Source organism: Mobula hypostoma, chromosome 5 (genome assembly GCF_963921235.1).
Source record: "Mobula hypostoma chromosome 5, sMobHyp1.1, whole genome shotgun sequence".
In the NCBI taxonomy this organism is placed as follows: Eukaryota; Metazoa; Chordata; class Chondrichthyes; order Myliobatiformes; family Myliobatidae; genus Mobula; species Mobula hypostoma.
This window is the reverse complement of record NC_086101.1, coordinates 125812678-125825907: the sequence shown is the minus strand read 5'-3', so window position 1 is coordinate 125825907 and position 13230 is coordinate 125812678. Positions and strand designations below refer to the sequence as shown.

Below are 13230 nucleotides of genomic sequence, written 5' to 3'. Positions count from 1 at the left end.
GAACATTCAACAGCCATATGTTATTATTAACCCTCTAAATTCCATCACGGTCCCCTCCATTTTGATCACTCTGATCAATTTCTCCTTCCAGAAAGCACAGCTGGTAAGAAGCAGGGAAAGGTCACATAGTAAGACAAGCTTCCTCATCATATTCGGGACCATATGTCTTATTTTCTATCTGGGGAACTTTGGTAACCTGGGGAAACATACGTGCCTGGGTGGTTTGCAAAGGCAGAAATCAACAGAAGGTCCTAGACACCATAGGAGCCCTACTACCAGGATTATTAGAAGTAGAATTAACCCATAATGTGCTATCATGATCCACTACCCCTCCAAAAGACCTCCAAATGGCTACCACCCCCTTTGGGTTTGTAATCGTGAAATTCCTTTCCCATTTTCCAGATTTGATTTACTCTTCTCTGCATATGGTCCGCTGAATGGGTATTATTTTCGGATTCATCGGGGATGTAGGTGCAGCACTCTTGGCCTATAAGGATGCACAATCCCCCTCCTTCTGGACTAATATAAAATCAAGGTCCATCCCCCAGAAGAGATCCCAACAATCCAAGAACCTGAAGCTCTGCCCCCTGCACCAGCTTCTCAGCCATACATTTATCTGCCAAATCATCCTGTTTCTACCCTCACTGGCATGTGTACAGGTAGCAATCTAGAAATTACTACCCTGGAGGTCCTGCTTCTCCGCTTTCTACTTAGCTCTCTACATTCTCTCTTCTGGACCTCTTTGCTTTTCCTTCCTTTGTCATTGGTACCAATATGTACCAAAACATCTGGCTGCTCTCCATCCCCCTCCAAAATGCTGTGGACGTGATCTGAGACGTCTCTCACCCTGGCACCTAGGAGGCGACATACCGCTCGGGTATCCCATTCACATCCACAGAATCTCCTGTCTGTTCCCCTGACCATTGAGTTCCCTATCACTACTCGTCCCCCTCTTCTCCCTCTTTCCCTTCTGCTCCACAGACATATGTTCAGTGCCAGTAACCTGGTCTCCATGGCACTGCTCTGGGAGGACGTCCTCTATACCAATATCCAAAGTGGTATACGTATTATTGAGAGGAATGGTCACAGGGTTGTTCAGCATTAATTGCCTATTCACATTTCCATTTATCCTGACAGTCACCCAGCTGTTCGTCTCCTGCAACTCAGGGGTAACTACTTCGCTGTAACTTTGATCAGTTATCTCCTCAGTTTTTAATAAGACCCTGTCTCTGACATGTTACTTAGAAACGTGTGTGTATTTGCCTTTCACAAGACATGGTTGGGATAGCTGACTTGGCAAGCTGAAGGTCATCTAGCTGCTGTTCTAGATCCCTAATATGATCTTCAAGGAGCTGCAGCTGGATGTACCATTCAGATATAGTTCCCTGAGAGACTCTGGGTCTCTCTGGACTCCAACATCCAGCATGAAGAACACACAACAGCCATTTACTACACTAGGTACAGTAAGAGGGGAAAAAAGGAACCTTAACAGAAGCTTACCCAGAGCCAACGCCTCTTTTGAGCCAAAGCCTGACACGCCTACTCTCACCTCTGGCCTACTCCTAACAAAGGCTTAACATAAGTGGCTTTCAAAACACTTCAGTGGGGACTTATTCTTGCAAGGTCTCGGTACTGAGGCAGGAGATAACCTCCTCACTCATTCTCCAGGCCTACTTCAGAAAAGGTGGCACTTAGTGGCAGGTGACTGAGAAACGTGTGCAGTATTCCCTCCACTGTAAAGTTCATGTTAATTTATATCTTATGTCTAAGCAGTATTACTCTCATTCATTTCAGTTTTTAATAAGACCCTGTCTCTGACATGTTACTTAGAAACGTGTGTGTATTTGCCTTTCACAAGACATGGTTGGGATAGCTGACTTGGCAATGAGGATAAGATTGCTAAGATTGTCAACAAACTATAGTGATTGCTTTTGTCCAAATCAGACTTGAATGAAGCTGAGAAATGAGATGATAGTGGACTCAAACTCAATGTGTAGGACTTAATATTACATGTTAGTTGACGTTTCCTTCGAGCTGGATTTGGAGGGCAAGGATATCCTGCAGTCAGTTCAGGAAATAGATAACTCAACTGGATTAGGGTTGAGGGCTCCAACACATTCAGTGTTTTGCCCTCCCCCACTTGCTTCTTTAGGAAATGGCTTATTTGCAAGCAAGAGAACGTAACTTCTATCTGAAAAGATGTTTTTCATGAACTCTTTATTAGATTTATGAGTGATTATCTTAAACTTATTACCTCTCAATTTGAGCATATGACACTCTTATGTTTCTGATATTTTAGAAAGTTTCTCTTCATTTTTGTTTGCAGTGCCGATGAAAGGTTTGACGCAACATTTCATACCAACGTTCTTGTAAGATCGAATGGGCGTAGTCAGTACATCCCACCAGGTGAGTGCTGTTAATTGATCACCAAATCATTCAATATCACATCAGAATAAGCTTGCAATTACAGAACAGTGATCATTTCTGAATATTTTTACTGCGCAAATTATTATCATGTGTCGTTTCCTTTATGCAACAAAAGAGCTTTGTCCCTATGCTGTTACTGCCAAGCACAGCTGAGCTTTTAGTATTTTTGCACTGTCTCGGAAAATTGTCAGTTCAAGTCCTGCTCTAGAAAACTGAGCAAATAATACTTAGCTTTTAATTCCTGGCAAAACTGAACAATTGCTGCTTGTTCTTGGTACAGTCCAACAAGATGATTAAACTAAGGCCACAACCACTCTCTCTAAATTGCCAAGGTATTACTTTGTTGTAGTATATGGGTGATATCCCCAAAGTTCTTGGGTAATTATAACTCAAGCATGCTTATTAGCTTTATTCCTGCCTCCATCTATTCACCAGTCTTGGCTCCGGAAATCTCCAATCCTCTGTCAGTGTCCTCCTGGTATACCTTGTATATACATCACATCCTCCCTGTGTTTCATCCTCCTGATTATTAGTTGGTTATGTTCACTGTGTCTTGTTTTAGTTATCAGTGTACTTGTGCATTCTTCTGTTTCTCTATTTAAGTTCCCTCTGCTTTTTCTATCTTAGCCCAGTTTTGAGTTCACCTCCCCGTGTGCAGTGATTCTCGACTCCTAACCTGTATTTTCTCCAAACTAATCCTCAAGCAAATCCTCAACTCTGTCTTCACCTCTGGTCTCCCCTGACCATGAGTCCATCTGATCTATTCTCTCCTGGTAGTCCACAGGATGCAGGACTTTGCTGTAACATCTCTGGTTCAACCCATAACGGCAACAACTTCCATTACAGCAAGCCTGAGCCACAACATGGACACAGCAGAGTATGAACATTTCCAACCAGTGCTTGGCCAGCCAGGAAGTCAGAATGAGAGGACATGAACGTGTGCTCCGGTAGATACTGACCACCCTACAGACACTCACCAAATCACCTAGCTAAACCCCTGCTCCCTCTCCAATTCCCGAGATGTTGAAGCTGCTGGAGCCAATTGTTTTGATGGCAACCTAGGAACCTGTCGAGGATTTCATACTCAGTGTTCTCCGGCTCTCGAGCTGCAACCCACCAACTCTCCGAGTTGTGCAAATGTATCCCCCATTAGTAAAACATCTCTGAGTTCCCCTGACTCATTACAACCAACTGGTCACAGCCACAGCTCTGGATGGAAGATGTCACTGCTCCTATCTGTCTGCATATAGAACAGCTTACTGGGATGATCCATTTTCACTTTATTCATTCTCCTGAGTACCTGTTGAAAGATTAACAGGTACTCAGGAGAATGAATAAGATGAAAATGGACCTCCACAGTTTCAACAGGTACTCAGGAGAATGCACTCCACAAATAATCTTCCAGCTCCTGAGCTGCCTGTTGCCTCTCCTGGACTGTCCAAAGTTTCTCCTGAATATGTAGACTTCCTCAGGGTTTTTCAGAAGGAAAGGGCTGCAACAATCAGGCCTTATTGGACCTATAACAGAGCAATTGAATTGCTACCTGGAACCTGTCCACCCTGAGGACAACTCTACTCTCTCTCAGCTCCAGAAAGGGTGGAAATGGAGGAATACCTAACAAACAGGTTCATCCACCTCTCCGTGTCACCTGCTGGTAGAGGCTTCTTCTTTGTAGTGAAAAAGGATAGTTGACTCCTACCATGTATAGATTATCATGGCCTCAATAAGATTACAATGAAGAACCTTTACCACTGATGACCACGGTTTTCAAGTTGCTGCATGGCGCACCTACTTTTACTGAACTGAACCTCTGAAAAGCATACGGACCATTATTGATGACAAGGGGTGCTACACGATTGCCCGTTCCTTCCCGTGCCTGGTCCCAGACTTTATCACTGGTCTGCTGTCATTATGAAGCAACATCGTGATTATGGAGGTGGTGTACCCATTCTCCAAGGCCTGTCACTTTGTGCCCCTATCCAAGCTTCCCTCAGCTCTGAAATGGATGAACCTATGCTGTAACACGTGTTTAGGGTGCATGGCTTTCCCCATGATGTTGTTTTTGACAGAGACCCTCAGTGTATCTCCCAGTTCTGGAAGGCTTTCTGTCAGCTTATTGGAGCTATGGGCAACCTCTCATCGAGATTTCACCTCTATTCCAATGGGCAGATTGGGAGGACAGAGCAGGACCTGGAGAAGACCATGAGGTGCCTTGCATAGGGCAACCTATCCACTTGGAGTGACCATCTGCTCTGGGTAGATTGCTCATAACACTCCGCACCAGTCTTCTATGGATATGCCTCACATTGAGTGATATTTTGGTTAGCCACCTCCTCCGTTTTTCAAGTAGGAGCCCTAGGTGTGAGTCACCCCTACTGAACAGCTGTGATGTTGTTGCCGGCAGAAGTGGAAGAAAGTTCAGATAGCTCTTTTGAAGGCCTCTCTGTAACAACAACAGCAGCCCAACATCAAAGGTAGCTAGGGCCTTTGTTTCTCTCGGTCAAAGGGTTGGCTCTCCACCAAAGACCTTCCTCTGTGGGTTGAGTCTCAGAAGTGACACTAAACTACATCGAACCATTCAAGGTTTTCTGTCAGATCAACCCAGACTCTTAATGTCTCCAGTTGCGACACAACATGCGTTTCAGCCTCACCTCCCATGACCCCTGTCTAAAACCCCTTCTGTGCAGTATGCTGGTGCCAGTGCAGAGATCCCACTGTCCTGACTCCTCAAATCATCGATAGTCAGCTGGCGAACACTTTCCATCAGTCTTATTCCTGGCCAGCTCCAGTTCTTGGTGGGTTACGGCCCAGAGGAAAGAAAGTTGTGGTTTCCATCTTCCAGGACCCGGACCTGATCAGAGACTTCCAATGTCATCACCCAGATTACCATGGACCGTCAGCTGCCCTCCATAGTCAGGGAGCAGGGTCCTGTTATGCTTCAGTCAGAACACGAGGGGGAGCCAGAGTCCGTCAGGCTTTGGCACTCCTCCCTTGATTATTAGTTGCTTATTTTCACTGTGTCTCATTTTAGTTATCAGTGCACGTGTGTCTTGTTTTGTTTTTTGTCTTTGCTCAGTCTTGAGTTTAACTCCCCTGTGTGTCATGATTCTCGAGTTCTAGCCTATGTTCTCTACAAATCAATCCTCAAGTAAAGATTCAATTCCATTCTCATTTCTGGTCTCCTCTACTTTGGGTCTACCTGGTGTACCTCTCTCCTAGTAGCCCATGGGTTAAAGATACAGAATTTCATCATAACATCTCTGTCTGAGCCCAGCTTGGCAAACACCTCTGTTACAAATAAAGTGCCAAGGGAAATATCAGAGACAGTGAACAATACAAATTAAATAACCACCAGGCCCAATATATGGGTTGAACATATCTATGCTTTTCTTGTTAATATATCTATTTGACATGACTATACATTTTTTTCTGTAGTTTAAGTTTCATCCATTCTCTCATGGATTTATGACTTGTTAATGGGGATATTGCTTCAAGGGTACCAGGGATGTTATCCAAGTGACTTTTTGTGCCTGTTCTGACACTGAGCCAGTGTAGATTTTGTGAACATGTTATCTCACAGGAAAGAATGGTTCCTTTTGTCACTACTTTCTGTAGACTCTTCCGTGAATAGGTGATGAATTAATTAAAAACTGCCTTAATCCAATATCCTTAAACATAGCATAATTCTGATTAGTGGAAGTCTAACGTCTTAACGTCACCATGTTGTGCTAAATTAATGTAACGCTCAGGGCTATCAGCTCATGTTTATCTAGGGGAAACCCTGTCCGCCGGCCAAACCGAGTCTCACGTTTGCATAGTTGCTGTGTAATGCACCCTGGTACAAACTTACACATCAAATATCAGACAGCACACAATGTATGATTTACAGATTACACTTTATAGATCTTACTGGAACTATGTAATTAATAGAGATACAGTATAAAAGGAAGGTAAAAGGCACCAAACTTATCTAGAGTTCAACCACTTTGTGCACAACCATTGGAGTTCAATTAACGGGGTCTTCTTTCCACCATTCGATCTCCTCGACCCGCCACCTTGGACCAACCACAGTGGTCGACCAAAGCGCGTTCAGCATGTCCTTCCTCTTCGGTCCTCCTCCCAAAAAGCCCACACACTCACCCAGGTTCCCACACATACAGATAGAATAACATAACTTCCATTGGTTAGTTCCTCCATTATCTATAACTATAACCCAAATATTGCAGCTACAGAGAACATTAACTCATAGTTAACATTGCAAAGAAGCCATTTCATTATTACACTTCAGAGGAGCCATTTTATAATTAGCAGTTAACAGTTAACATTACAGTTAATATTGCTGAGAACCTTACATTCTCCCCCCTCTGAATTAAATCATGCCCTCATGACATTGAGATAATTCTCCAACCCTTCCTGCAGAACACACAGCCCAATCCAAGTGCAAAAAGCAGTGACATAACTCCCCAAAACAGTAGAGATCACACCCTGCTCCCCAGGTGCTACATAAGCCAACCTCTCCGGGGGCGGGGCGGGGGTTTCCAAATCCTCTGAGACCTCTGTATCCCCTCTTCTAGCTCTTCTGGCTCAGCCACTACTGGGGACACTTTGGGGCTACCTGGCGAAATCTCCCGTGATCTGTCATTCAAACCCCTCTGCAACTCAGAACCCCCTGTCTCGTGTTCTGGCCTCCCCTCCCTCTCCTCCAGAGTCCAGCTGCACTCCCTGTTGCCCCCCTCACCTCCCCTGACACAGTGGAGAAGGGCCTAGAGTCTCTTGCTCCGTCACGGGGGAGTTAGCCAATGGCAGCGTGTACCATACTTCCAAATCCTCATCCTCCGAATCAGTATCCCTTTCTGGGGCTGGGCCCAGCCTTGTCTCTTTCACGGTGGGCTCTTCCCTCGCCCCATGCCTCTGCAGTCCTCGTACTAGGTGTAAACTCCAATTCGGGCTCTTGGTCTACCTGTACCTCTTGGCCCAGGGGCAATATGTGGTTCCGATGGAGTATCTTGACAGGCCCCTTCCCGTCCTCTGGCCTCACCCGGAAAACCGATAGGTTGGGCATCTGACTCTCCACCACATACGGTGTGGCTGCCCAACAGTCAGCCATCTTGTGGTTTCCAGGTAAACCCAAATTCCTTATGAGGATTCGGTCTCCTGGCAGGAGTTGGGAGAACTTCACTTTCTGGTCATACCTCCTCTTATTTTCCCGATTCTGCTTGGTGGCGGCTACCCCAGCCAATTCGTAAGCCCTTTTCAGCACTCTCCTTATATCAGGCACATACTTCAGATAAGGTTTCGGCTGTACGTCACCCGCATCAGTCCTGAAACAGAGGTCAATGGGCAACCTCACCTCATGCCCAAACGTCAGATAATAGGGCAAATACCCAGCAGCTTCATTGCATGTACAGTTGTAACAGTGAACCAGATGCCCAATAAATTGGCTCCATCTGCTCTTTTTGCTGATCTCTAGAGTTCTGAGCATGTCTAGCAAAGTCAGATTAAACCTCTCTGGCTGGGGATCGCCCTGTGGATGATAAGGCGTGGTCCTCGATTTCTCAACTCCCAGTATGCCCAGTAACTCACAGATGAGCTTACTCTCAAAGTCCTGTCCCTGGTCACTATGTATCCACCGGGGAAGGCCATAATGCACCAAATTCTTCTCCCATAACACTTTTGCCACCGTAGTCGCCCTCTGGTCCTTGGTCGGAAAAGCCTGAGCATATCTAGACTAGTGGTCCGTGATGACTAAGACATTCACTGTGTTGCTGGTATCGGGTTCTATGGACAGAAAATCCATACACACCAATTCCAGGGGCCCTGCACTCTGAAGGTGTGACAAAGGAGCAGCCTGCACAGGCAGTGTCTTCCAGCATATGCAGCGAATGCACGACTTGCAGTACTCTTCAACCTCAAACTTCATGTGAGGCCAGTAAAACCTGTCTTTGAGCAATCTTCTCCACCCCCAAATGTCCAGAATTATCGTGCAGTGACTTCAATGCAACCTTCCGATACTTCTTGGGCAGAACCAGCTGGCAACACAAAGGTCAGTCTGGGGGTGATGTGACCCAGTATAAAATTTGTTTCCTCAATTTCAACTGAGGCCATTCCCTCAGTAACGGAGACACCGAAGCATGTTTTGTCTTCTCCGCACACGCCATATCCCACCTTTCCACCGCGTACCAAACGGTGCCAATGTCCGGGTCATCTTGCTGAGCAACTGCCACTTCCCCCAGACTCAATTCCAGCAGCTGTTTGGCCTTCAGAGCAGTCAAGTCACAGTAAACTGGAGGTAGGGCATCGTCAGAAGCCTCCAATGGGTTCACTGCGCAATACGGCATTTCCTTTTCCTCAGCCTTCACAGTGATAGCAAACTGACACATGGCCTTCACCCCAGAGGCAGGAATGCTGTTCCACGCCTGGTCCCTCTCCGGTCCCTCATGCGCTTGTTGGAACAAAGCGTCCGCATCGACCTTCTGGCTCCCCGGCTGGTACTTCAGGCTGAAATCATACGACGACAAGGCCAACAACCACCGATGGCCTGTAGCATCCAGTTTCACCGACGTTCAGGATATAAGTAAGTGGGTTGTTGTCTGTCCTCACCTCAAACTTGGTCCCGTAGAGATAGTCACTCAGCTTATCTACCACTGCCCATTTCAATGCCAGGAACTCCAACTTGTGGGTGGTATAGTTCCTCTCCGAGGGCTACAAACTCCGGCTGACAAATGCTACAGGTCTCAACCTGGCACCCTGATCTTGATACAAGACGACCCCTAATCCCTTTCGGCTGGCATCAGTGTGTAGTACATAGAGTAACCGGGGGTCTGCAAAAGCCAGCACCGGTGCCTGGGTCAGCAACTCTTTCAGCGATTTAAAAGCCTCCTCACATTTTGCATCCGAAGGGCTCCAACGGGTTGAGATAGTCTCCAGTCTCCCATCTCCTTTAACTTTCCTGCCCCTGCGCGGTAACCACGCAGAAGCTGGTTCAAGGGGTGACTCACTTTGGCGTAACCTTTCATGAATCTCCGATAATAACCACAGAACCCCAAGAATGAGTGCAGAGCACTCACAGTCTGGGGCCTGGGCCATGTGGTCACCGCTTCTATCTTAGCCGGGTTAGTAGCTACTCCATTCCGTGAGATTATTTGCCCAACATAGCTAACAGATGTCTTGCTGAACTGGCATTTGTCCAGGGAGAGTTTTAACCCTTCCTCCTTCAGTCTGCTTAGCACTTTCAGTAGCCTCACTTCGTGCTCTTCCAAGGTGGATCCAAATACCATCAAATCATCCAAATACACCAACACTTCAAACAAATTCATATCCCACACCGTCTTTTCCATGACCCTCTGGAAGGTGGCAGGGGCTCCTGATATGCCCTGGGGCATCTTTTTGAACTGGAAAAATCCTAGAGGACATAGAAGTGCCATCTTCTCTTTATCAGCATCACTCATTGGGATCTGGTAACATCCACTCCTCAGGTCCAGCACACTAAACCACTTCACCCCACTCAGACAAGCCAGTGCATCTTCGATCCTCGGGACTGTATACTGGTCGGGGACAGTGCGCCAGTTCAGAGTCCTTTAGTCCACACACATGCGTTCTTCCACTTCCGTTCTTCTTCCGGGCCACTACTATTGGAGACGCATGAGGGCTTTGAGATTCAGAGATGATCCCAGCTTCCTTTAACTTACGCAGGTGCTGGCGCACGTCTTCCACATCTGCAGGGGCCAGTCGCCACGACCTCTGTCTGAACGGGGTGTCCTCAGTCACCCGGATGGTGTGGCGAGTGTTCTTGGAGCAATCCACATCGAACTCGCCACGGGAAAAAACATCTTCCAGCTTCAACATCTTCTCCACCAGCCTTTTCTTCCAACCTGGCAGCACCGGCGAGACCCCAAAGTTAAAGGCCTCAGCAGTCAGTTCCCTCTGTTTTCCAATGGTTCCCCCACGCCCAGCAGGCTGCTTGACATTACAATTACTGGGAACAAATGTGCATCCCTCTCTTAAAGGTGATTTCTCTCGTCGTGGTGATCCTGACAATCACAGCCATCCTGTTTGCCTGTACCACCAAGGGCCTCTGCACTTCAGGCCTCACCAGCACCCCAGCCAGAAATCGTGACTCCCCCTCACGGTCTTCCAGGGCGTACACTAAAAGGGCCTCGCCATCAAGTACGCCGGGAAATCTGGGGGTTCCTATCACCCTCACTACTTCCCCGGGCCTTATTACCTTAGACTTCGACTGGGCGCACCACTCAGTCCCTCGCTTACATTCAGTATCCGGCCCAGAGTGGCTCCGCACTGCCTCAAAAGCTGCTCGAAACACTGGGTGCACAGCCCTGGTCTCCAAAAAGTTCTCACCCGCCCTTTCCTGGCAGGCCCCTATGAGCCTCCGCACCACAGGGGTGTTGGTCCCCAACAGAATTGAAGCCCCCCCCCCCCCGCCATCTCAACTGGGTCTGGACAAACCAGCACTAATGTCTTCAGAACTTTGGACACACGCACATCAGCTTCTAAAAACTTCAGTCTCACTGACAAATACCCGTCATACGGATAATCACCAGCACTGACGCCCCAAATCTCCAGCACACTGAATGGGGTCAAGGGCAAATGGTTTAAATACTGGTTGTAAAACAAATGGTATAGTAACGTGACCTGTGACCCAGTGTCGAGTATGGCTTTAACATAGATTCCCTCTATCTGTAGCGACACACAGGATTGGGGTCCCACTGATCCTTCCAGAATCGGGTCTTTCGCTTTTTGGGGTTCCTTGGTACATCGCTGGGAACGTGTTCCCCAAGAGACACCAGGCCGTTCCCTCACTGGGTCTCCTCTAAGTTTCCCGACACCTCTCACTGCTTGGTTGCCCGGGGACTCCCCCTCCGAGAGACTCATTGCCGCTTATATTCCCGCTGGAAGTGGCCCTCTTCCCCACAGTTATAGCACATCCCCTGCCACCCCTCTTCTCACGGACCCCCCCACCACTCGCAGCCCTCTGTGCTGTCCGTCTAGGAGGGGGTCTGCCTACCGACCCCTCAGTTCTCAGCCCAGCCACCAGCTCTTCCATCAATTTCCGGGTGGAGCTGGCTCCGTTCACTTCATCACCGGGGGCTACACCTGAGGATTTCACCCCACTGACAGAGTCCTCCCACGGCCTCAACGCATTTTCATCCTCCCTCACATCTCTGATCAGCTGAACAAACCTCAGAGGAGGGCGCGTTTCATAGGACTGCCGGACACCCCAAGCGATCTTGTCCTCAGCCTGGGCACCCCTAACTACCTGATCCACCTATTCAGCTCGAATGACCCCCCCCGGCGCTGTAGCCCCCCAAGCCGTCTCACACTGCTCCTGATGCATGTTTTGAAACTTCCCAAGGAGATCCCAGGAGCACCCGGTCAACCCAAAAGCACTTTCCAAGGCCTCCAGATTATCCTTCAGAGTGACAGCGTGCTGGTTGTCCCTCACACTGTGCACTACCCCATCTGCCACTCCCTGCAAACTTTCAACCAATCACTGCCTTTTTTCCTCATCCGAGCACTGCCCCACACTTAACAACTGTGTCGTTTACTCTATCCACATCTCATAATATTCTTCCCCTTCAGGGGTGGGTGTTATCCCAGAGAAAGTTCTTATTCTCTGTCTTTCGCGCCAAGGAGGTAATGGCAGATGCCAACTCGGAACCCTCAGCTGTCGCTAAAGGGCAGGAACTATCCAATTTTTCGAAATCTGACCAATCCTTCCCTTCATCCTCCAGTACCGAAAGAATTTGTTCCTTAAGATCTCCTCCCCGCTATGCGGGCAACACAGCTTGCTCAGCTTCGACTACTCCCTCCCCAACAATTTGCAGATGCCATGGTTACGCCTCTCCTGGGACGCCAATCTCCTCTGCCAACTCTGCCCCTCATAAGTCTTCGCTTGTTTACACCAATACCAGGCCTGTGCCCGTCTCAAGATCAAAGTTCCGCGATACAATTTCCACTTTGCCAACAGGCTTACCCATACTCAAACCTCGGAGTATCACTTCCTCTGATCCATTAGTCTCCACTCCCCTCAACACGCATGCATTGCTTACTGGCACCCTCGCAGCCGCACACCATCGCTGAAAGGCAGTCTTCATGACAACTGTAATTCAAACAGAGTGATAACACAGCATCTACAGAATCCAATCCCGGACGAGCCCTGCAAATGTAACACTCAGGGCTATCGGCTCGTGTTTATCTAGGGGAAACCCCGCCCGCCCGCCAAACCGTGTCTCAGGTTTGCGCAGTTGCTGTGTAATGCACCCTGGTACAAACTCACACATCAAATGTCAGACAGCACACAATGTACGATTTACAGATTATACTTTATAGATCTTACTGGAACTATGTAATTAATAAAGATACAAAGTAAAACCAAAGTAAAAGGTGCCAAATTTAGCAGAGTTCAACCACTTTGTGCACAACCATTGGAGCTCAATTAACGGGGTCTTCTTTCCACCATTAAATCCCCTCCGACCTCCTCTGACCTCCTCGACCCGCCACCTGGGACCAACCACGGTGGTCAACCAAAGCGCGTTCAGCATGTCCTTCCTCTTCGGTTCTCCTCCCGAAAAGCCCACACACTCACCCAGGTTCCCACACATACAGATAGAATAACATAACTTCCATTGGTTAGTTCCTCCATTATCTATAACTATAACCCAAATATTTCAGCTACAGAGAACATTACCTCATAGTTAACATTGCAAAGAAGCCATTTCATTATTACACTTCAGAGGAGCCATTTTATAATTAGCAGTTAACAGTTAACATTACAGTTAATATTAC

General features: G+C 47.6%; 1 protein-coding gene across 1 annotated transcript in view; it reads left to right on the top strand.

The window, feature by feature from the left end:
- Positions 1-13230, top strand: part of chrna8 (cholinergic receptor, nicotinic, alpha 8) — a 396880-nt gene that overhangs the window by 285140 nt on the left and 98510 nt on the right. Inside the window, exon 5 of the mRNA XM_063047641.1 lies at positions 2327-2406. Within this exon, the coding sequence (XP_062903711.1) occupies positions 2327-2406 (80 nt within the window). The remainder of the gene's footprint in view (positions 1-2326; positions 2407-13230) is intronic.